The sequence below is a fragment of the Cynocephalus volans genome, chromosome 1 (genome assembly GCF_027409185.1).
Source record: "Cynocephalus volans isolate mCynVol1 chromosome 1, mCynVol1.pri, whole genome shotgun sequence".
Classification (NCBI taxonomy): domain Eukaryota; kingdom Metazoa; phylum Chordata; class Mammalia; order Dermoptera; family Cynocephalidae; genus Cynocephalus; species Cynocephalus volans.
This window is the reverse complement of record NC_084460.1, coordinates 267,556,243-267,582,937: the sequence shown is the minus strand read 5'-3', so window position 1 is coordinate 267,582,937 and position 26,695 is coordinate 267,556,243. Positions and strand designations below refer to the sequence as shown.

The 26,695-nt window shown below is 38.0% G+C and overlaps 1 protein-coding gene across 1 annotated transcript in view; it reads right to left on the bottom strand.

The window, feature by feature from the left end:
• The window catches only part of BMPR2 (bone morphogenetic protein receptor type 2), a 200,370-nt gene extending 195,513 nt beyond the window's left edge, over positions 1–4,857 (bottom strand). The window contains exon 1 of the mRNA XM_063101867.1: positions 3,615–4,857. Coding sequence (XP_062957937.1) covers positions 3,615–3,690 — 76 coding nt within the window. The 5' untranslated portion in view covers positions 3,691–4,857. The remainder of the gene's footprint in view (positions 1–3,614) is intronic.
• Positions 4,858–26,695: the final 21,838 nt, after the last annotated feature.

The window sequence follows — 26,695 nt, the reverse complement described above, 5'->3', positions numbered from 1 at the left end:
AGAATTTACCTATCAGAGATCAATATTCAATTTTTTCTCTTTCACTGTTAAAAAAAATTAGCCTTTAATAAAGAAAAGATGTTATCTTTGTATGGAATAGACATCTCTCTCCCAACATTACATACATATACCAATACCAAATACCACTACCACCACATCATTCCACACACCAAGATAGCTTTTGTAGACACCAAAGTTGGTATAATTTTAATGCAAATTCATAATTAAAAGCATGGCCCTGTTCAAATGGTAAGAGAAGCCCCCCTCCTGCACCATCTTTCTAATCATATATGGTAGACTGAGGGTTTCAATTCTTCATTCCCATGCAATAGTATAATATACCCATATATTACATTAGCCTCATTATAAGCAAAGTACTTTGCTACTCCTTGTCTTTGGGCTTGGCCATATGACTTGGTCAGACAATATGATGCTAGAATAACAAATGTGCTGGTAGTATTGGGTTTGCCCCCTTGTAGTTCTGCCATTGCCATGACACAAGCTTCCCCCAGATAGATGTCACCCCTTCCTCCAGGCTAGGCCCCAGAATGAGACATGTGAAGCAGAATAAATGTTTATTGTTGCATGCCTTTAAGATTTTGTGGTTGCCAATTATTATGCAGCAAAAGGTAACTACATCACCATATTTTAAAAATCCAAACCATCAGGAATGATGATATAAAGGACTGACGAGTAAGACTCTTTTGAGTTTTAAGTTTTTTAAAAAAAAATGTAGGTCCCAGAGAGATCCATTCAGTAAATCTAGATTGCAGGGTCAGAAACATACATTTTATCAAGAACTCCAGGTAATTCTGTTACAGTGCCCACACTGAGAAACACTAAAATGAAGATTACTAAACTTCCAATTCCTCAGCAATATTCATTACCCGCTCAAGAACACTAACTAGATGAATCTCACTTTAGACAATGTGCGTGTTCCTAAAGAGATGCATGTAAAATTAAAATCTAATCAAGTAAATTACTTAACTGCATTACAGAAACTGATGCTTAAATAATACCTGTGTTGTATTCTTTTATTAAAATAAAGAATTTATAAAACAAGCAAGCACACCTTATTTTTCACAAGTTCTAATTTTTTTGCATCCCAACTGTTCTTTGAATTAAGGAGTCCAAGAACTACAGTAAGTGGGAAAGAGGGATTCAAAAGAAATTATTTATCCATGACCCCAAAGAGAGATGTGCTCTTACAGTATTTTTTTTCAGTCTTCCACTGTTTTTTTTTCCTGTTCAGCTGCACTATTTGCACCTGTCTGTTTACATCACTGCATCTATCTATCCCAAATCCATGCAGGCCTCCTCTAACCAACTTGGACTTAATGCAACTGCACTAGCCACTGCAATATTAGGCAAAGCAAAAGTTTCACACATTCAGAACCATGACATTTGCATAAGCAGTGCTGTACTGATATTCTGTGTCTCTGTTTCTTTTCAAAGGCTGATCTAGTGAAGACGCTACTCTATTTCATGTTCCTATTTAGAGTGAGAAGAAGTTGCTGCTGCTGCTGTTGCTGTTAAAACCATTAATGTGGTAGGCTATGATCCTGGCTCCATAATTTACTGTGTTATTTAAATTCTCTGTACTCTACTCTCCCTCTTTGTAAAAGGGGAATAATAATAACCTACATAGTATAGAATTGTCATGAGGATCAAAAGAGAAAATTTATTTAAAGCTATTTGAATAGTTACTGGTGCCTAGCAAGCACTCAATAAATACTAGCTATCATTACTGCTGTTACTGCTCTCAAATCTGGCTTCACAAATTTTGTCATCTGGTGCTATGTAATACTAAAGAAAAAAAGAAGACTAAAACCACTTTTAAGCATTGATTCTTTTCATCCATCCCTTTTAAAGTACACTATTCTAAGAATATTTTACTTCCCAAATAGAAATTAAGTTTATTTTTAAATCAATATTTTTTCTTACTTTTATAATTTCTGATCACAAAATCATAAGAATGTCACTATAAATGAGAATCTACATTCTAAAAATATCAGTAACAACAAAGAACATTGAAAAGTTTATGTTCTGAGATTTCTACTCACAGAATGACTGCTTAAGCTTAAGGCCTTTCACTCTCTTCAAATTTCACAGGAACCACATGACTTACAGCTAAAGAATTTAAATAGTTAACACAATATAAAGAAATTTGGAGAAAAATTGTTCATTTATACCCCCAAAGGAAGTGCAATGATTAAAAATATTAAAATATGAGTTTCAAAATACATTCAATTCAGAAGTTCAAATTATTTTAACACAACTATATAAATTTATCATAAAAATAATAATCAACAATACATTAATTAATGATATCAAAAACACAACAGAAAACATCAAATTTTTTCTGTATTTTCCCAATGCAGACTTTTAAAATGAAAATGAGCAAATAACCTGTGTCTAACATAGCAATGAGAAATTTATTAAATGTGAAAATTGCATACCTATAAAAAGAAAAAAGTATTTGGAAAGCCATCATTTTGTCCTTTACTCGTTTTTACTTTATTTGGGGGGGCAGCTGGTTGGTACAAGGATTGAACCCTGGACCTTGGTGTTATCAGCATCATGCTCTTACCAACTGAGCTAACAGGCCAGCCCTTTACTTGTTTTTAAACGCATAACCCATTTGGCCATCCTAAATAGAATTTAAGAATTATATGTACAATTCACTCCTGAAAATTTCTAAAAGCAAATTACCAAAAGACTGCTTGAAAAATAATTGCAAGAGGAACATGAGGTTTTTTCCCTAAGGTGTCTGGGAACTAAAAAGAAAATATGTGATGAAAAAGATGACTACCATTTCCCTCGCGCTTTAGTAAAATGTCAAAGAACTTTCAAGTCTGATGTCAGGTCAAAGTTGTCTCAATGACAGGAAAGCCAATAGATGCCAGACGGCTAATAGTAAAGTTACCAAAATACTTCCAGGCCAACAGTAATTCCAAAAGTATATAAAATACGACTGTTAAGGTTGAAAAGATGGAGCTGTAATTACTAAATATTTGGTAACAAAATATTACTACTACTACTACTACTAATAAACGGTATTATACAATGTATCAAGAATCTCACAGTTCTGGCTTCCTCAACATTTATTCTATTCATTCGGTAACATTCTTGCATAACGAAAGTAACATGGATTCCCAAAGAGTGATCTAAATCTAAAAATAAGGTTCAAGAGTGTTTTCTCTAGTTGATGTTCTTTCTACTATAAGCCAAAACCGCTTCTTTATATTAAAGAAAAAAACCTACAGCTGTTTCCAGAGATCTCATAATAAACACTGTTCGCTGATGATTAAAATATTATTTTTAATCCTTGCATTACCTCACAGCTAAAAATGTCAAGATACCACACCCAACATGTCTTTTTTCCCCAGTGGAGCGGGGGTGTGGATGGGGAATATGGGGGTGGGGATATGAAACTACACAAAAACATTATAGGTGATTTCCCTGGAAGGAATGGGAAAGGCGCGCAGGGACCGGTTCCACAGTGATCCGAGGGGACGCGTCGCGAAGGGCGAGCGCAGGCCTCGGCCTCTGCGGGCTCCCTCCCTCGCCACCGCAGGGGAAGTGGCCCGGACGCGCCACCCGCGGCTACTCACCGGCTGCAGTGCTGACCAGCAGACCGGCCCACAGTAGCCAGGGCATCCGCCAGGGCCGCCGCGGCGAGGAATTCATCCCTGGGTCAGCCAAGAAGCAGGAGGCAAAGAAAAGAAATATGGAAAGTAAATACTGGCGGAGAAACACGGCCAGGAGGTTTGTCTTCTCTCTCGCCGGACTTATCCTGCCCGTATTACAACGCAGTTTGAAAGGACAAATGGCAGATGAGAGGACCTAGCTGCAGAGCTTTCATTCCGCTGCAGAAATTCCCTTCATTTCTCTCCTTCGCGGCTGGGGGGATTCCTTCGCCGAGGACAGGGTGCCTTAGCCCCCCAAACTGAAGGCATGTTCGTGGGGGAGAGCAGGGAGCCAAGAAGAAACCGCCGCAGTTATTTCCCTCGTAGTTTCACGATATCAAAAAAATATCCAGGTCTGGGAGAAAACATAGCCGGGGTGCAGACGGGTGGAGGGCGGGGAGTCGACCGGGGTGGGGGGGCGAGGATCAGAACAAGTTCCCGACCGCCGGGAAGGACGAAGCCGGGTGGGCGGCGGCGGCGGTTCCCGGAGGCCCGAGTCGCATCGCCCGGGGCTCCGGAGGGCAGGAATCCTTTTAAAGTTTCGCTTCGGTGCCTCCTTCACTCGGGTTTCGAGAACAAATCCTCTTCCTCGACTGGATCGAAAACGGTGCCTGCCTCCATGGACAAGCCTACAGCCCTCACGGAATAATCGTGCGAGGGTCGGCAGACCCGGGAGAGGGCTGAGGGGCGGCGGGCAGCGGGGGAGGGGAGGAGTCGGCAGGCAGGGCCCGGAGCTCCCCGCGACAGCAGGCGGAGGGGAGGCTCGGGAGGCTATCCCTTCCAGCCCTCACGGGCGCGCTCCTCTTTCTCGCTCTCTTTTATTCCTGCCGCTCGATCTTGCCTGAGGTAAATTCCACCATGAAAGCCTCGTCTTCTCCCGTGAATGGCTCCTGTGAGCGAATCACAAGCCCCGGAGGAAGCCGCCGCCGCCGCCGCCGCCCCGTTCTCCCGCAGCTCTGGGCTCCGGGCGGAGCCCGGGCGTCGCGGGCCGAGGGCGGGGGGCGGCGGGAGGGCGGATGTAGGTGGCTCGGAAGGGGGTAGGCAGTGAGACACCCTGCGCCCCTCCGGGAAGCACTTCCAGCGGCTCCGAACAGACCAGACACAAAGAGGGGAGTCGCCGCAGCTGCCAGTCTGCGGCGCTCCCGGTCACCGGAGTCGCCCCGCCTCCGCCGCCGCCTCCGCCGCCGCCTCCGCCGCCGCCTCCGCCGCCGCCTCCGCCTCCCCCTCAGTCTCCTGCTCTTCCCGGCCGCGTCTGTCTCCGGCCTCTGGTGCAGCACAGGGGGCGCCGGCGGCGGCGGCAAGGCCAGACCCGCACTGCGCCTGCGCGCTCGGGCCCCGCCCGGCCCCGCCCCTTGCTCCCGGGATGACTGAGGACTCTGAGGCCCTCGCGCGGCGTGTCTCTACCCCTGAGCTGCGAGGGCGGGGTGGGGCTGGCAGCCCGCGGTGGGCAGCAATGGCCTTTGTCCTTCAAACGCACATACCTCCCATACGAGGGTGGCTTGGGATTTGTGTGTGTGTGTTTAAGTGACGAAGGCCGCATCTTTTGTCCAGCGTTCGACAAACTCTTCCCAGCTCCGTGATTTGGCCCTACTAAGGCGTCGCCGTCTCACCAAGACTCTTGGGGAAATCTTCAAGGGGCAGAACTTCCCCCGTTGTTCATGGGGCCAGACCCTCCCTCGCCGTAGCCCAAAGAATCCGGACGGACCCGCCTTGCCCAGAATCAGAGACTTTGGCCTCCTCGGGCTCCCTTCACTGATTCAAACAAAAGCTGGAATTGGAAAGACCACCTCTAAATTGATGTTTGTTCTAATCGGCTGCCTGCTTTCCTCAAACACCCATTCCCTTGGCCCTTAGCTGACAAGAATATTGAACATTTGCAAGGACGCGAAGCCAGAAAGAAAACTCTTAAAATTCCACAAACCTCCCTGCTGTGTATGCTAGTGTGTGCGGCGCGGTTTCCACTTCTCCAAGGGAGGGCTTTTATTCACAAAGGCTGGGGGCCTTAGGGGCTTCTTAGGGGTTGTGAAATGAAAATTGCGGTAGAGAGTTGTTGCATCAGGGTAGAGATTGTGATCGCGTCTTCCCACCCAAGGAACTGAGAAGGGCCAGTTGATACCATTCGGGTTTTTTGATTTGCAAATCTGGTTTGTACCCAAGCAACCAGGATAGGGGAGGGGCTTCCTCCCAACGCCCTGCCGCCTTTACACACTCCTGTGGAATCAGCCGACTTGGGTGGGATTTTTGCTCTGGGAGAGGGGGGAAGGTGACGAGCGTGGCGCCATGATCGGAAGTCTGGGTTTAATTTTTAGGTTCCAGGTGGAAAATTTGCGTGGGAGGGCTATCTTAAAAGGTGATGTCTAGCTTTAGCTTCTCCCACTAGGCAGAAGGGTTATTCTGAAGGAAGGCCGGTTTTGCTGGTCTTTCATTGTGGCTAAGGGCAGTTCCATAGATACATTCATAGATACACTCCTGAAGTCATACTCTTTGCTTGCTTACTCAAGTCCCCTTTTATCTTTTTATCTGAACTTGATGTAAATAAATCTACACATTCCTTAAACTGGTTTCTGTTACCGTACTAATCAGGGGTTGTCCTAATGCCAGCCCAGGATTCTAAGACTGTTTTTAGTTTAAATATTTTTTTTACTGTTTACCCTTCAGACAGAATTTTTTCTATATAGTAAAATCCCTTAGAAAAAGGAGTATATGCTTTGATTCACTAGCTTTATTACTGTGTTTTGTTTTGTCTTAAAGGCCTAAAATAAGAAACTGGTATTGTTTTACCGTTTGGCTTTCAAGAAATGAAATCCAGCACTCGGAGAAATAGTGCTCTTCCTCAAATTGGGATCAAGTACTTGATTATTCAATTTTTATTTGCATAAAAATTTTCCTAAGAAACATTAAGTACCCTTATATATGTTATAAATGTATGATAAATTATATAGAAAAGAGGAAAAGGTCTTAGGAGATTCACATGAAAAAATACATGCCACTGACTTGGTGTAGGAGTAGTTAATTGACAACTAGATATGCAACCCTCTTCCCTTTTCTGTTCCTCCTTGTAAAATCTCAGTTAGGACATGGTTATTCACTCATAGAAAGAGAGAACATCAAAGAAGAATTAGAACTTGGCAATGAACCTGCCTACTACACAAGACTGACAATATAGTCCACCCTCTGTATTCACTGGTTCCACACCCACAGATTCAACAATCGAGGATGGAAAATCTAGTTAGACCTACAATGGCTGTGTCTGTACTGAACATGTACATATTTTTTTTCTTGTCCTTATTTCCTAAACAACGTAGTATAACAATTTATATAGCATTTACATTGTATTAGGTATTGTGAGTAATCTGCAGATGATTTAAAGTATACTGTACCATTTTATATAAGGGATTTGAGCATCTATGGGTTTTGTTATCCATGGGGGTATATTTGTCACACATGTTACATATTTGATACAAGGCATCAGGGGGCCTATCATGAGTGGTGTTCACCAGGAAATAGACCCTGAAACTCTGAGATTTGTGTGCAGGTGGTATTGGGTAATGCTCTCATGAACAACCTGTGTGGGGACTGAGGGTAGCAGGATTGGGTAGAAGATGAACTGCAACACAACTGCAACTAGGGCTTCAGCCAATCCTGCAGGGGGCTGTGGTGCTGGGATGGCCCTTCAGCTTTGTCCCAAACTAAGGCAAGGAGCTGTCAGGTCTTCTTACCCTCAGATCAACCAGTCGTTGTATGTGGACTGCATTCAGGGAAGGGAAATGACTTTGGGCAAGAGGGTTCTTTTTAGCCAAGAGCAACCCCCCCCAGAAGGACCCAGCTGAGAGATGTCAGCCACCAACATATCCAGCAATTGAGAGAAAGAATGCTTCAGACTGAAAGGGTAGATTTAGGGAGCTTAGCCCAATATTCACTGCATGGACTCTGCTCATTATAGTCACCGAGGTTCCCAAATTGGTGAAGGTTTCACTGAGACCCATGCTTTCAAGATTGCCAGGGCAGAGATCATAAAATTTAATTGCTAGTGGTGCAGTGTCTTGCTCTAGTCATTAAAAAGCTTCCACCCAGATCAAGGTGCTTCACTTCACTCACATGTTATTGGCCATCAAAGTCACATGACCAAACGTAAGAGAGCAGGAAATGAAATCGTACTTTTACTAGAAGGAGAACCTGAATATTTGTGAACAGTCCTAATGACTATCATGGTGTCCAATGGTAAAATAATCCCTAGTACTCTAATCGCCAAAAGCCCAACAAGTAGGAGGGTGTTCTAACATCTGGGAAAAACTCTGGGGCGAGCAAACAGGATGAGGGGGAGCAACACAGAAATCCAGGTGAACAGATCAACAGCATCTATAAGACTAATGGATCTTCACAATGTATTATGGCGCCTCATGGATTATATCTTCCCTTTGAGTTGGAGGATTGGCAAAAGCAAAACAAGTCCCCAGTTTTAGGAAGAGACAGGGGCACTAAGCAGATTATTAGAACAAGAAATGGAATAAGTACCAGGGCAGAATCCCTGTTATATTAATGAGGACACATAGGAGTTATCTGGGCTCCAAAATATTGAATACTTCTAAGAACAAACTTTATGATCATAAAGGGGTGTGTCAAAGAAAAAACAGAAGAAAAACTTAATTCTGGAAGAAAAACTATGTATATGCCCAGAAGTTAGTAGTTGGGACAACTTTTCAGGACAGAATAACAGAAGACAACTTAAAGCTGCTTAGAAACTTTACGATTTATTCTTTAGGCTTAAACTGAGAAATGGGACATGTCATAGTCTTCTTTTGGAAGATCAAGAGTGTAGATGAAGGGAGAGAGGAAAACCCAATTGGGAAGCACAAAGAAAATGAGACTGGAGATTGACCTCACTGACATCCTCCAGACCTGAAAGCAACCTTAAGTCTCTCTCTTCCTAAAACCAGCAAAACTTTTAAAAAACAAAAATAAAAAATAAGTAAAAACACCTTTGCTTTTGAAACCTAGATCTATTGTTCCATTTCTTCCCTTGTTGTCTAATCTTTGAAACTTTAGTTAGCCTCACTTCTAGGGTCACCTTTTCCTTCAAGAGCAAAATGAAATGATCTTAGCCTTCCATCCAGAGTGACTGATAGCAGGAAAACCCAGGTTCTCCACAAGCATTTGAAAGATCCCAGAGGAGGACTTATGTTTTCCAAAATTTACTTGATTTGCTCTGGATTTCTCTACTGACATCTTTTAAGATCTTTTCCTTGCTGATACCAGACACTGAATTCTGCTTTCCTCCAAAGAGTAGATATAGGACACTGTATTTATTCTCCAAGATACTCCATATGTGGTTAAAATTTTTACTAAGACTTGGAATTTGGGGGTTTTTTTTGTTTTGTTTTGTTTTTATTTTTGGGTTTTTTTGGGTCAGATGGCCAGTAAGGAGAAGGCTTGGAGTTTAAGAAAAAGAAATATAGCAAATGAAAGAAATTTTAAATCAGGATGTCAGATATTACTGCTCCCTGAAGTCTTTGAGCCACACATATATCTGCCCAGTAAATTCCCCCTTCAAAAGTATTATTCCTTAGCCTATAGCCACTAGCCACGTTTCTAGGATCCAGTCCCAGCCTCTCCATCCATCCATCCATCCATTTATATAACCAACAAATGTTTATTATAAACTATGTGCCAGTCACTGTTCCAGGTACTGGAGATACAGCGAGAACAAGGGAGACGAGTTTCTTCCTCTCATCCTCTCATGGTACTTACTTATATTCATTTTATATTGCTGTGTAACAAATTACTACAAACTTAGCAGCTCAAAAACACATGTTGATTATCTCACAGTTTCCATGACTCTGGTCACTGCTTAGCTGGGCTCTCTCCTCAGTTTCGCAAGGTTGCCATCAAAGCGTCAGCCAGGCTGTGTTGTCATCTGTGGGCTTAACTGAGGAAGAATCTTCTTTTAACTTCATTTGAGTGTTGGCTGTCTGCTGGCATTGTTCTTGGCTACTACACAGTTCCTTGCCATGTGGCCTTCCCCATAGGTGTTCTCACAACATGGTAGCTTATTTATTTAAAGCTAACAAGGTGGAGTCTCTCTTGCTCCAGTCTGCTAAGACAGAGTTTTTTTTATAACACAACATAATCATTGGAGTGGCATCTCATCACTTTGCCATACTCTATTGGTTAAAAGCAAGTCACAGGTTCTATCCACACTTGAAAGGAAGGAATTCTACTACAAGGATGTAGATGATTGAGGGTCACCTTAGGGTGTATTCACCATGTTATCTTTTAGCAAGAAGAGACAATAAGAGAGGGGCAGCTGTTCTACCCTGTTAGAAGGACTCATCAGGGAAAGCCTCCCTGAGGAAATGTCACTTGACCTAAGACTCGAATGTTGAGAAAGAACCAATGGTTAAACACAGATCTGGTGGAAAAGTCTTTTTGCTTAGGAAACAGAAAAAGGCCCTGAGCTGATTCGAACAATCTTGGTATGTTTGAGGAATGAAAAGGAGTCTAGTTTACTGGAGCATAGGAGATAAAGTTAGAGAGGCAGGTATGTGCCACAAAATATAAGGCTAGTAGGCCATAATAAGGGTGTGGGTCATTTGCCTATTTGCTCTCAGTTCCATTCCCTCCCCTTTTCTTCTTTGTTTAGGGGCTGACTCATGCAAACTAAATTTCCATGAATCCCTTGCCCACTGGCTTCCAGTTAGGTTCAGCCAATGTGAAGCACAAGATTAAATCTAAGCTCTTTAGGATGGCACAAGCATCCCTCTCATTCATTCCTTTGCTCAATAAATATTTTTATTTTTTATTTTTAACTGACATATATTGATTATACATATTTATGAGGTACAGAGTTATATTTCAATGTATGTGTTCAGCAAATATTTATTGTCTACTGTGCTCCAGGCTCTGTACTAGGCTATCTTGGATACCTTGAAGAAAATAAAGTTTCTGCTCTCACAGAGCTCCAAGATACCAAAGAATTTACAGTTCCTCAAACACAGATGCCTTTCTGTCTTTGCACTTGCTGTTTTGTCTGCCAAGAATGTCCTTTACTCCTCTGATTGTCTCATTAATTTTTGTTTATCATACAACTACAGGCTTAAATAGTGCTACTGCTAACAAGATTCCCCTGACCCCAAACCTCAAAAGGAATTAATTATTACCTCTTTGTGTTACTTCTTTTATAAGCTTATAATGTTGCACTTATTACACTGCATTTTGATTACTTGCTTTCATTTTCTCCCCTACTAGATTGTAAACAACTTAAAAAGAGGGACTATGTCTTAATTTCACTCTATCTCTAGCAATAAACTCAGTAGCTAGCATATAATGGGTCTTCAATAAAAGCGGTTGAGATGAATTGCATTGAAATTATTTAGAACTATCCTTATGAAAGGGTGAATAGGAATGGTGCTAAGACCTTGGAGTTCCTAGAATTAACAAATCTTCTATTTAACCTAGGTGGGTAGTTAGGATAACAGCCGATGTACATGACTACAGTCCTTTTGCCTCTGGCTATACATTTACAGAATGATATTTTTATGTTTTATTCTACATTGAAACAGTCTTTCTCAAGTTAGGATCACTATTGTTGAATCTTATTAAAACTTACGTTATTAGTTAACAATATTGATTGTCTGGAATTAAATTTTAAAAAGCAGGAGGTAATATGGATAACATTCTTCACTAATATAGATTAAGTCAGGGGAAAGGGCATCTGAGTCAATGAGCAAATGAAGCCTAATCTGTAGAATGTAAATATTTGATTTAAAGAACACAGTGTGTCAAATTAATAATGGATTAAACAAAATAGTAGATCTATAAAAGTGAATGATATATTGATCCACTTATAAAAATGCTTCTTGGAATTTTACTTGTGCTTTTGAATTGATTTGCTAAAGAATTTTTTTTCATAAATAACTTTAGCTCAGCCCCTGAATATATTTGTTCATACTACACATTTATATTTTACATGATTAGAGTCTGAAATAATTTGCTTTAAGATTTATACTTTCATTGTGTGAGTCCAAATTCTTGACAGATATTACTCTAAGAATAGCTATGAAATTCTAGGATTCTACCCTAAGGAAGTATTCAGAAAGGGAGACATATATATCTACCACGGCATTATTTATAGAACTAAAAAATTGGAAATAATTTAAATGTCCAACACTAAAGGAACAGTTGAGCAAATTATGACATATAAATAGAATGGAATATTATAGAGCTCTCAAAATGGTATTTACAAAAATAATGGCATGGGGACATGCCCTCAATATAGTGTAAAATTGGAAAATCAGAACATTAAATGTAAATAATACATTATCTCAGCTATATGTATATAAAATTCTATAATTTTCTATACAAATACACAGAAAAATTCTTAAGGAATAGGCATCAAAACAAAGTTGTTATCTCTATATGGTAGAAGTATGTATAATTTTTTTGTTCATTTATTTATTATTTATTTGGTAGCTGACCAGTACATGGGTCAAACCCTGGACCTTGGTATTATCAGCACCATGCTCTAACCAGCTGAGCTAACCAGCAAGCCCACCTATTTTCTTTATTTATAATTTTTGATATTTTCTGTAATAAACACACCAGAGCTTTATACTTAGAAAAAAGCGATTTGCTGTTTTTAAAAGAACAGTTTTGAATAGAACTCCAAAATCAGATGGGGTTTTTTGTTTTCTTCAATAGAGGTATTTTCCTTTATTAAATTTTAGATACCTCCACTCATAATCAGTCATTTATAACCTTTGAAATGAATTTGTTGAAAACATATTTTCTAAAACATTTGTTAGTGAGTGAGAAAAAATAGGATAATGATGGTCTGGGTTTGGGAATTGTCCAAAAGGAAAGCAGATACTGAAAGGAAAGAGGGAGGAAATGCAGAGAAACATAATTACTTCATAAATTTTCCTGGGCTGGCTATGTCTGTGGCTAAGGCTTTACAGAAAGCCCCTATTTTATTTTGAAAAAGTGAAGCATACACATTTCAAAAAAAGCACTTACACAAGTGCATATATCAGAAGAGGATCAGAGTCAAACATTTGAACTCAGATCTCCTAACCCAGTCCAAGGTTCACATCCCTAATCTTGTTATCTCTTTTGATTCAAATTTATTATTAGTCAACTCTTAATTGTCAGAATTATGGTATCTGTTACTTTCAAATCTGTACTAAAGGTGTTACTACTCATTTATTCAACTAATATTTATTAAGCATCTAAAGTGTGCCTGTCAGTGAATAAAACACAAAGACCTCTATCATCTTGGAATTTCATTCTAACAGTTCGGCAAGAAACAAAAGACATGAAAAATAAGTAAAGTATCTAGTATGTAGAAGGTGCCAAGTACCATGGAAAAAGAAAAGGTAAAATAGGTTAAGAATGATTGAAATATTGGGGTGAGGTGGCCAATCAGGTAACAGCATAAAATAAAGTCAGGGTAAAACTTGTTGAAAAAGTTAAATTTGAGCAAAGATAGAATAAACTGGCCTCTTTCAAAGAATTAAAAGTACTGCATGACGAGATCTTGAGAGCTTAGAGAGAAATTAGCATTGGCAAGAGAGATGGGTAAACTATGCTAAGTATTTTGGTCTTTATGCTACAAGCACTGAGCAGCTATTGAGGGTTATTAAGGATAGGAGTAGCATGATCAAATCTGCATTTTGAACATATCATTCAGACTGTTAGATGAAGATGCTTTAGAAAAAGATATGAGTGGATCAAGAGATCAGTTTGGAGACCACCTATCTCAGTAGGAGAGAAGGCCCTTATGTCAAAATAAGAATTCCTTGCACCAAGGGAGCTATAAACTCAGAAGTTGAGAATAGAACCAATAGATCACAGCAATAGCTAATTATTAATAACTAGCAACATTTTCAGAAATTCTTCAATTCTACTTTAGACTAGTTCTTTGTATCAATCTCAAAGGCATCAAATCTCAAAATTACTAGATACAAAACAGGAACTCAGGCACAAGGAATAAAATAAGGACGAAAGAGGGGCAGAAGGTGAGCTGCTGTATTTTCAGAAAGAGACAGAAACCTAAAACTGGAGGGAGTCTAAACCCAAAGATAAAATGCTGAGCCCCAGAAGTATAATTGCATAATCCCTTCCTGTCTATGATCATGGTTGGTCCTTGAGATGGTGGGACTAGGCCTATAGCTGGGGCCCAGGTAAACCGTGAGGAAAAGAAGGATGCAGAGTCCGGGAAGCTGTCCTATAGAAGGTTTGCCTATTTTGACACATGTGGCAGAAATCCTGGGCTCCGCAAATGTATCATTTGCTCCCCAATATTTCTAGCTCCTTTGTGGTTAGTTCTGGCCAATGAACTGTAGTAGAAGTAATGTGTGTCATTTCCAGACCAAAGCACAGAAGAGCCAGTATTATACTCCAGCTATCTTTTTCCCTGCCACAACAACCAAGAAGGCTAAATGCTCCAAATAGTACAGCTACAAGATGGTGCAACCTCCATTAATTAGGGTCATTGATAACTGAGCAGAACCCCTTATTGACCCATAATGGATATGAATCTTGAGTGATAATCTATGATTATGTAAGACTCTATATTATGTCAGTATGTTTTTACAAAACTGGGCCTATGAACAGCTAAGTATTTTTAAAAATTGCCAGCTTTCCAGTGTGAGGGAGGGACAGAAAAAAATTGCAAACTCTGTGGAACAAATTGAACTACTGGGCATCCCATTAAATAACACAAAGATTCAGTGAAGTTTAACATAGGGTCTGGAGCACCTGACCTCAATCATGGGTACCAAAGCTACACTAGACACAAGGCAAATTACAAAGACTGACATTGGAAGAAAATTTTCTGAAATTATGGTATTGAAAAGGGTCAAAGTGGGAAATGGAAGAATTTGTATATGGAATTTTTTAGTAATTTTTCAGCTTTCGGGTTTGGTTATTCTCATGTTAAAAGAATTATATCAAGTTAAGGATCAATTCAAGGAGTACCTTTTCTCTTTTTTTTTTTTGAGCCAAAGAAGAATGCCAAAATTCAGCATCTGCAGAGTTTCTTTTTGTCAGTAAATCATCTAAATCTCTCCCATTTGTAATTAAGGGAAGCAATTAGGTGTGATGGGGAAAAAATATTAAACCATGACAGTCTGACTTTGAGCAAACCATTTTATTTCTCTAGGTCTCAATTCTTCATCTGTGAAAAAAGTTTGAACTAGCTATCTGTTTCCTTTCAGCTTTAAAACTCTATTTACATCACTGACTTTCCTATATTAAGAAAATTGTATATAATGACAGTTTTCATTTTTACTCTAAAGGATACAAGTTGAAAAATAGAAATATTTGAGAAAAAAATCTTTCTACAGTAAATTACTTTATGTTAGTACAAATCTAGTGATTCTTTGTTTAAAATTATTTCATGAAATAATTGGGGCTATCTGTATAATTTTGAGTCCTGAGTTAAATAATTTTATAAAAACAAAATAATTATGTTTTACATTATTATTTTTAATGTGTCATGATTCCCACTGTCCATAGCCAGAATATAGAAGCAAGAGCTTCTTCCGTTTAACATGGATCCTAATATGTGATAAGAGCATATGATCTGCCCTTTATCACCCCACAAAAGGTCTTTATGACCCCCTTATGCCCTTTATGACCCCACAAAAGCTCTCAATCACACTTTATAACTTATTTGGAAATACTGTGACACAAATGTTGTTAATCAACCAATAAGCGTTTATCAAATCCCTTCTGGGTATACAACTTTGCACAAATACTCTGTCACTATTAACCATTAAAAGCTCTGTATTTCAGTATTATAAACATAACATAGTAATCTAATGTTGTCAAAAAGTGATAAAGGTATAAGATATTTTTCTCTTATTATTTCATGTGCAATTATTATTATTATTATTATTATTTGGTGGCTGGCCAAAATAGGGATCTGAACCCTTGACCGTGATGTTATCAGCAACATGCTTTAACCAAGTGAGCTAACTGGCCAGCCCCATGTACGATTATTTAACATGTGAAAATTTCATTTCCACAGAAATATTTATAATATCAGAGAGCATTGACTAAATCATATGCTGCTATGTACCCAGAAAATGTTCAATAAATAGTCACTGAAGAGAAAAGCCAGCCAATTGAGGACACAAAACAAGGCAAGTATTTCATCTTATGTAGGCTTCTTTGTATCTTGAGGATTAGAAACAAATCATAATAAATATTTCATTTACTGCACATTCTATAAATGTTTGATCCTTTTTCAATACTGTTTCCAGTTATGAAGCATGTCTATATTTTTCTCAGTTAGAGGCTAAGGCTGTTGCTTAGGCATTTGAAATGAACTGAAGTTAGAAAACAAGACCTTCTTATGGCCTTGAATTCTAGTTTTTCTGGCTTTTGATAAATATTTATCTGGCCCTTCGTAATGACCTCCAAATAACTGCACTGGACTATCTGCTTGCAGAAATTACACAAATAATTCCAAGAGCAGTATTTGTGTAACAGTGAAGCTACTGTATTACCCATTCTCACAACCTTCACCCTGTGTAAGATAAGTACATATTCATGCTTCTTAGAGGCCCCTGAAACACAGAAATATCCATATCAAAACTTACTCTTCTTTCTTAATCTAGAATTTCCTAGTTAAAATTAAGTAGCTATTTAGACCTGAAATATGTTTTTATTTTCCAAACACAAAATGAATCAAGCTTTAAAATTTGAACCTCTTTCACTTGATATATAATACAAGACTGATTCAAAAACCCCTTTTGCAGTAGGAAATCAAGTCATATAGCAAACGTAGGATAAAACCTTTGACTAAATTTGCCCTCAAAAGTTTTCAAAAAAGCAAGATGACCTCCCACTCTTTTTTATGGAGAAAAATACAAGTTTCAATTATAAAAAGTATGATTAAAAGGAAGGCAGATCATGAGCCTTCTGTCAGGCATCCTGGGGCATGTTCCTATGTCATCCAATATGAGATTTATTAGTATCTCTAGCATCTTTTATATATATATTTTTTGCTTCAGAACCATCATTGCCTTTTACTGAGTGACTTATTCCTCTTGGGGGTTTGTTTTCCTATATATAGTTCTCATATTAATCAATTTTTTCAGTGTATATGTGCTACCATCCAGAGACAGCCTCTATACATTTATTCTTAAAGCGCAGAATTGAAAAATGAAACTTGACTTGTGGTTTTTCTTTTTTTTTTTTTTTTCCTCTTTCAAATATTACAGAATAATCTTTCCATATACCAAAAATAAATGCTTTTAGGAAAATGCACCAAACACAAACTATTACTAGAATGGTTTCACAGCTAAGGATTACTCATGTGCATTCTGTTTGCCAAGTTTTATGTAGAACATCTGTGAAAAATCTTATTTGCCATTATCGTGCCTCTCTACATCTCCCTATAAGGATTTTTTTTTTCTCCTGGCCACAAAACTTTAATAATAGAAAAATGGGGAGGTTGAGAAAATTCTGGTGGAGTGATTGGGCTAAGTAACAATTTTCTAGTTAAACGGTTAATGATCAATATCACATTTCCAGTTGTCCATTACAATCCTATAGGATGCAGCCTAACTCCTTAGTTTTATGAATAAAGGTCTTCACAATCTTTCCAACCTTATCTCCCTCTTTTACCCCTTAGAGTCCAGACACACCGAACTTCTTTATTGTTCTCTGACTGTACTAGGCCCTTTCCCAAATTTTACCTTCTTTCTAATTAAAGAAAAGGGGAGGGAGTGGCTTTATCATTTTCTACAGACTATTCCCTCCACCTTTCCCTCCCACTTCTCCAGGCAATCTCCATACTCTTTTTTCAGAACCCAGCATAATTGTCACTTCCCAGGTTAAGCATTTTCCAGTGCCCCAGTTAGCATTTCTTGCCTTGTCCTCTGTGTTCCTGAAGAAATTTGTTCACACTCTGGGGCAGTGTAATATTGCTCTTCTATTTTTATGGTTCCTAGTTTTGACTTGGGGAAGAAGAGCATTGAATGATTTTTAACTTTATTTTCTTCTTTATACTTTTCTATGTATTTTAACTTCCTACAACATGTTATTTTTTAATCAGAAAAATGTTATTTTAAAATAGTAGTTCAGAACAAAGACAAAAAAACAAGTAAGGAAATGCAAAACAATTATGCAGACACTCTGTTCATTACCCAAAACCAAATTACTTCACAGATGACACTTCATCATCAGCACTGTATTCTAATATTTATTGAAACCTTCTGGATATGTTAATTAGTACTCTAGGTTATTATACATTAGGTCTGCAACTCTTTTTTAAAAATCATATTGTAGCGGGCTGAGCCCATGGCACACTTGGTAGAGTGCTGCGCTGGGAGCGCAGCGACGCTCCCGCCGCGGGTTCGGATCCTATATAGGACTGACCGGTGCACTCACTGGCTGAGTGCCGGTCACGAAAAAAAGACAAAAAAAAAAAAAAATCATATTGTATCACTCTAGTAAGCCTCCTCAAGCCCTTGCTGGAATAGAAAGGGTGTAAATAATCTGTTCCAGGCACCAGAATTCTTATTGTCCCTGGTGCGTTGCACCACATAGACATAATTAGTTGGAATGGGAATACTTTCTTAGAATAAGACCTGAGGAAGATAGCAAAAATGACTAACCAAGAAGCTAAAACCCACAGTATAAAAGAGCTCTCATATGCAGTCAACACAAACATGTCTATATGCAACAAACCATAAATGATATGCAGAAGATTCTGATATTTATTTTCATTTCCTCTTCATTATAGAATCAGTGAAAACCATTAGCCATACACAGCTAAGTTGTGTTTTCTATTTTAATTTATGTTCTTTTGTAGTCCAATGATGATTTTCTTTCATGTGTCCTGTTCTTACACCATGCAGTTATGGCTGGGATGCAAAGTAGATTCTGACATCAGTGCCTTTACTATTTGCAAAAAGAGTGATAATTTCTAAACCTGTAATTTTTGAATGATCAATTTGATAACCAAAAGAATCTGCTCTGACCAGGTCAGCTAAATTATAGTGCCTTGGGAGATCTGGGATAAGTCAGTAATCATGTCCACCTGTCCTGGAAAATATTATCATAAGACCATTATATTAGTCCATTTCTGTTGCTTATAACAAAAATACCCAGAACTCGATGATTAATAAGAAAACGAAATTTATTGCTTCCAGTTTTGGAGACTGGGAAGTCCAAAGTCCAGGAAACACACCTGATGAGGGTCTTCTTTGGTGATGGCTTTACAGCAATGCAGGGGTTTCACATGGCAGAAAATGGTTGAGTAGAGAGAGATTCTCATATGCTCTCATTTTAAAGCCTTCAGAACCACACCCATGACCACTATTATTAATATATTTGCTGTGACATGGTCCTCACAGTCTAATCACCTCTTCAATGCCCTACCTTTCAACTACCATAATAGGATTCCCCACCCTCTTAACAGTTACAATGGGAATTAAGCTTTAATGACTTAGGGGGACACAATTCAATCCACAGCAACCATTGTACTTAGAATCAGCCATAATGGCACCAGAAAGTCATAAAATGACCCAGAATACTTCTTATTACCCTTACTCTAGATCCCTGCATGTAGGATATAAACTAGTAACAATTCCAAGTCTACATGTTATGTACTACCAATGGAAAGCCTGATGAAGTAATTAGGCATGGCTGTCTTTCTCTCCCACTCCTTTACCCTTCCACCTTCCTGTAATTATAAAATATTAAGCTCTGCTGGCCCTCTATGGAACATATTTTTCAGGGTTACCTAATCTATGTGTTTCCCCATTGCAATCATCATATTGGCTCAATAAATCCTTGCTATATGTATTTGGCCTCAGTTTCTTTTTCTTCTTCTTTCTTCTTCTTCTTCTTTTTTTTTTTTTTTTTATAAGATGACCGGTAAGGGGATCTTAACCCTTGACTTGGTGTTGTCAGCACCATGCTCTCCCAAGTGAGCCATGGGCTGGCCCCTCAGTTTCTTTTTTTGGGGTCAACAACTTTAAATAGAGTATTGTTGAGGTCTGGCCGGTGCTTTGCAAAAGGTCCCAATTTTACTTAGTCCTGGGAAGTGGCTTTCCTTATGTTTGCTCTGCCCTACAAGCTCTGCTGGAATGCTAGCATCTCTCACTCAGCTGTCTTCAGATTGGATGTGATCAGCATTTTCTGTACTATGTGACTGATGAGAGATATAATTTGTATACGTTGTCTTTTCCACCTCGCACAAAAACTCCATTGTATTTTTTCTCTAACATTACTTAAAACCTTCTTGTGTGTATCCCCACAGGGGTTTTACTGTTGATCCATTCTAATCTACCACTGTGAGATGTATAATAGCATTTACAGCATTGTGTGGCAAATTATCTCTTTAGGAAGAGAGACTGTAAATTCCTTAAAGTCTTGGACTTCAGCCCCAAGATTTAGAATAAATCTGACACATATTAGGTCCTTGGTAAATATAGTACTTTTTTGAATAAATACATGAATGAATATATAGTATACCTTCTAAGGAGCAAAGAAACAACAGGATAAACAACAGGAGAAATTCTCAAGTTGAAGATTTGAACAGAATTTTCTGAACTAAAAGTGAAAACCCAATTTAAAAATGGGCAAAGGGGGCTGGCCAGTTAGCTCAGTTGGTTAGAATGCAGTGTTATAGCACCAAGGTCAAGGGTTTAGATCCCCATAATGGCCAGTCAACACCACCACCACCACCACCACAACAAAAAGGTTAACAAGAATGAGGCAACATTAAATAAAATCAATAAAAACATTTTAAAAAATGGGCAAAGGTCTGAGTAGACATTTCTCCAAAGAATATGTGAATGGCGAATAAGCACATGAAAAGATGCTCAACATCCTTAGCCATTAGGGAAATAAAAATTACAATGAGATACCACTTCACACTCATTAAGAGGGCTAATATAAAAAAGACAGATAAAACAGACAAAAATGTTGACAAGGATAAGGATAAGTTGGAACCCTGATATATTGCTGGTGGGAGTGTAAAATGGTGAAGCTGTTTTGGAAAGCAGTTTGACAGTTCTTCAAAAGTTAAGCAGAGTTATCATACAATCCAGCAATTCCGATCCTAGGTAGCCAAGAAAAATGAAAACATAGGTTCACACAAAAACCTGAACACAAATATTCATGGTAGCACTATCCATAATAACCAAGTGCCCATCAACTGATAAATGAATAAATAAAAAATGATATATCCATGCAATAGAATATTATTTAGCCATAAAAAGAAATGAGGTACATGACATGCTACATGCTACAACATGGATGAACCTTGAAAACACTATGGTAAATGAAAGAAGCCAGTCACAAAAGACCACAAATTATATGAGTACAAGAGTACTTCAAAAAATTTATGGAAAGATTCATATTACCTTTTCTTTCCATTTTCCATGAACTTTTTGAAGTACCTTTGCATGATTCCATTTATATGAAATGTCCAGAATAGGCAAATCTAGAGACAGAGTAGTGGTTGCCTAGGGTTGGAGAGGGTGGGTGGGGGGAGTTGGGAGTAAATGTGGAGTGACTGCTAATGGGTAAGGAGTTTCCTTTGGAGGTGAGGAAAATGTTCTAAAATTGATTGTGGTGATGGTTGCACAACTCTATGAACACACTAAAAATTATTGAGTTGTCCACTTTAAATGGGTGAATTGTATTCTATGTGAATTAGATCTCAATAAAGCTGTTTTAAAAAGTAGCTGGAGCCGGCCCGTTAGCTCACCTGGTTAGAGCATGGTGCTGATAACACCAAGGTCAAGGGTTCAGATCCTTTTACGGGCCAACCAAAAATCAAAAATAAAAATAAAAAAGTAACTTGAAGGCATTTTGTCAGTAATAATTAAATGGCTAAACCTTAAGCTTTCACTTCTTTTGCAGATATTCTTTTGTAAGAACCGAACCGTACTGGAGAAAGGCAGCAGATTCTCAAAGAAATAAAATTTCTGAGTCCTTACATTAACCTTAGGAGCACATCAAAATCAAGATGATGAAATTGGATCACTCCTTTCCCATGAGCCTTTATCTGATATTATCAGCATATTTATAAACAATTTGGTTTGCTGAAAACAATGCCTGAATCTTAAGCTCTTTTAGGACATAGGAAGGGGGAGAAATACCTTAGCCTGTCAACTTTAGGCCTTAAAGTAGATAATAGAATTTGTAAGCTTTGCTCAGATTACCAGTGGCCTTTCTACTTTCCTTAAAACTCTTATAATGGCATATTAAGCAAGAGACAGAGCTGTGATAAGAGTAGAATTTCTTATAATAACAGTGTACCTGCATCCCTGCTGAGATATAAGCTATTTGGTGACAGGCTTGTTTTAATTCTTCTCAAAGAACTGCCAACCAGTGATGCTATCATTCAATCTCATGCAATAATTACAGCAACCAAAATGATGAAACTGATAACCAATGGTGAGAACCCATTAGAGTGCCCAAGCTGGTCTCTACGTCACAGAGGATTTCAGTATTAGGGCAAGAGAAAGAAAAATTAATGAGGTCAGAATGGAAATCCAATGACAGAAGAGCAGCAAATGAAGTCAATAGATCACTAGGATACACATAGAAAATCAGTTGAAGTCTGCAAACAAATTTGCAAATAACATCACAGCAGGAATAGGAAGATGCTTGCCTTCTAAAACAGGAGGATGGATTTATAAGATTTGTTTTAACAATCAGGAAAGTGACATTTATTTAACTTTAACAGATTACATAGCATTTTGACATCTGTTTTTGCATGGGAGCCTCCTGTGAGGAAGCTAGAGCACGTATTACTTGTCTCAGCATCACTATTATAAGAAATGACCTTTACCTAGTTTTTGTATCTCAGACAAAAAGGGATGTTTTGACCCATTTTTTAAAAAAATTTTTTTATTTTGTCAATATACAATGTGGTTGATTATTGTGGCCCATTACCGAAACCTCCCTCCCTCCTCTTTCTCCCCCCTCCCTCCCAACAATGTCCTTTCTGTTTGCTTGTCATATTAACTTCAAGGAATTGCAATTGTTGTGTCTTCTTCCCCGCCCCCCCCGTTTTTTTTGTTTATTTATTTATTTATTTTTAGCTTCCACAAATAAGTGAGAACATGTGATATTTCCCTTTCTGTGCCTGACTCGTTTCACTTAATATAACTCTCTCTAGGTCCATCCAGTTGTTGCAAATGGCAGTATTTCATTCGTTTTTATAGCTGAGTAGTATTCCATTGTGTAGATGTACCACATTTTCCGTATCCACTCATCCGATGATGGACATTTGGGCTGGTTCCAACTCTTAGCTATTGTAAAGAGTGCTGCGATGAACATTGGGGAACAGGTATACCTTTGACTTGATGATTTCCATTCCTCTGGGTATACTCCCAGCAGTGGGATAGCTGGGTCATATGGTAGATCTATCTGCAATTGTTTAAGGAATGTCCATACCATTTTCCACAGAGGCTGCATGATTTTGCAGTCCCATCAACAATGTATGAGAGTTCCTTTTCTCCACAACCTCGCCAGCATTTATCATTCACAGTCTTTTGGATATTAGCCATCCTAACTGGATGACCCCATCATTTTAACCCAGTGAATGTTTTGACTGGGTCAGAGGGAAAAATCAAATTTCATGGAAATAATAACTATAAAAGAAAACTTCCAATAGCAGTAGTCAAAAATGAACAGATTGATAAGGATAAAACCCTGATGACCAAAATGAATCTCATTTTTAAATGTACATGGAAAATTTTTATCCTTGGCATAATCATTTCAGTAAAATAAAAATGAGAATAGAAAAAAATTGGAAATAGTTTCATTGTACATTGAAATTTGATCAAGAATTAAATTGGTTCTAACAATAGTTTGAATGGGTATATTCGTAAATATAAGGTTCAAAAATGGCAGGTTAAAAATCACCTGATTCAAGTGGGGGGATAAAAAACAAGGAGGTGAAAATAGCAGAATCAAAACGGCATTACTGGCCAGTTAGCTTACTTGGTTAGAGCGCGGTACCAATAACACCAAGGTCAAAAGTTCAGATCCCCATATTATTGACATGATGTTTAGAATCCTGCCTGACTACTAACCTCTTATGTAATAAAAGTCTCACAATTGGGCTCCCTATTTGTAAGATGAGAAGTATAATGGTTGGAACTACCTCATCATGCTGTGGATTAAATGAGATAATATATGTAGAAAGTGGTTAGCATAGTGTGTGGCACAAGTAAAAGGCATTTTAACCCTGCCTTTTTCAAGGATGTATCATACTCACAATAGCCAAGTTATGGAATCAACCTAAATGTCCATCAACAAATGAATGGACAAAGAAAATATAGCCTGTATACACAATGGAATACTATTCAGCCTTAAATAAGAGAGAAATTCTAAAACAAAAAACAAACAAACAAAACAAAAAATAAAAGGGCTGGCCATTTAGCTCACTCAATTAGAGTGTGGTGCTGTTAACACCAAGTCAAGGGGTAGGATCCCTGTACCAGCCAGCTGCGAAGGAAGGAAGGAAGGAAGGAAGGAAGAAATTCTGTCATTTGCAACATGAATGGAATCAGAGAACATCGTATTAAGTGAAATAAGCCTAACACAGAAAGACAAATACCACATGTTCTCACTTATATGCAGAATGTAAAACAACTGAACTCATAGAAGCAGAGAGTAGAATGGTGGTTATGAGGGGCTGGGGATTGGGGGAATGAGGAGATGATAATTAAAGGGTACAAAGCCTCAGTTAGACAGGAGGAATAAGTTTGATTTTTTTTTTGAGCTCTACCACACAGCATAGTGAGTATAGCTAATAACTGAGTACTGCACATTTCAATATCGCTGAGAAAATAAATCTCAAATGCACTCATCACAAAAAATGTCAAATATTTGAAGTGATAGGTTAATGATAGCTTGATTTGTTCATTTCATATGGCATTCAAAAGTCATAACATCACCTCGTACCCCATAAATACATACAACTCTTATTTGTCAATATATAATAATATTAAGAAAAAGAATGTATTATACCCTTACAGTAGTGCCAGGACAGGATCTTTATAATATGTTTCCTAATCACTAAATTACTTCACCTTTAAGTACATTTCTTGTAACTGAAGAAATACCCAAAACAGATTTCAGATGAAGCTACACAGAGCTTTACCTCTGATTATTGACATATTTGAAAATAGATTTTAATTTAGGAAACATTGTCCCAATCAACTACTGGAATATAGAGTAAAGTAAAAATACTATAGGTTGTTTAGAAAGTATAAAAATAAAAATACCTGTGGTTTTTTGTTTGTTTGTTTGTTTTTTGGCACCTGTCCGGTAAGGGGATCTGAACCCTTAGACATTGGTGTTACAAGGCAGTGCTCTAACCAACTGAGCTAACTGGCTAGCCAAAATATCTGTGTTTTTAAAATATTTGACATGTGAACAGTTATTTTAGTTTGGCTTATACACCCAACAATTGCTTTATCACTTTTCAAGAAAAAAATTAGTCAATGAAGCACTAAGAATCATGAAATACGGAATACTGGGAAATCGTTCAGCCTGTCAGTCTTCTCATGTGAAAAATAGACTGATAAAATATACCCACATCACAGAGTTGTTATGACCACTAATTAATGTCTTTAAGTTGCTTTGAAATTCCCATATGAAAGGCACTTAATCTGATCTTTATCTAGGCAGATATGGAAAGATATTGCTCATCTAGAAGTTAAAATTAGCTCCTGCTTGTATAACTTGAATTTCTACTTGGCAACAATGTAACTTAGCAGAGAGAATGTTGTTATACAATCTTTTAGATACATGTTTCAAAAGCATATAATATTCGTTTTTTTCATTATTTCATTCTTCACATAGTATCTATATAGCACCAACCATAGATTCAAAAAGTGCTCAATTCAGTATTCAAACATATATAGTAAATTGAACACTTTCGTGTGGCCATGCTTTAATTTTAATATTTTCTTGCTTTTTCTGTAACCAAAATATATGCAATTGTTAATTATTTTTTACACAAGATTTCAGAAGTATATAACTGAGAAAGTGAAAATCCCCCATAATCCCACACCCCAGAAACACAACTGCTAATAATCTTCCATTTTTGTCCCCTTTAACTATTGTATATACATAAAATAACTAACACCTGGATATATTATATAACCAGTATATAATATAACTAATATAGATTTACATATGTATATACATATATATGTAAACGCTCTCCAAAAAGTTTTACCAAATTACACAGTTATATATATTTATTTAAATAATGATTACTTATAGATATAGGGTTATATTATGCATACTATACTGCAAGGCTGAGAGTGAGGAAAGAGAGGAGAGAAACTAGAATACAAAATTTAAGGAGGCACTCATTCTCAGGGGCTGACCTTGTACTTGTATCACTGTAACGGTGAATGCCTCCTTAACTGTTGAACACTAGGCCTAGGCCTTGCCACACCCTAGTACAGGCCTGCCTGCAACTTTGCTTTTTATTTTTCCCACTTAATTAACTTGAATATCTTTCCATATAGAACTATCTCTTTTCACTAGCTGCTTAATCTTCCATATTATGAACAGATTATAACTTATTTATCCAATCCCTTTTTGAAGGACATTTGGTTTATTTCCAATTTTCCAATTAGCATCTTTGTATATACATCTGTGCCCACTTTTGTTAGAATAACTGTATGCTAAATTTCTAGAGAATAACTAAGTTAAAGCCCAGTATGCACTTACCTTTCTTTTTTATAACTAAAGATATTTTGACCTCAAACAATATTGTACTAAATTACACTACCATCGAAAGTGCCTATTCCCTAACCAATACTGGTATTATGCATTTTTAAAAGCTTTGACAGTTGGGTAGGTAAAAATAATAGTTTGTTTTAGCTTCAACTTGCATTTCTTTAAGTGATCTAAGGGCATTTCCCCCTCTTAAACATTTATATTACTTCTTTTGAGAATTGCCTCTTTTTGCACCTTGCACATTTTTCCACATTGTTGTTTTATTAAATTTT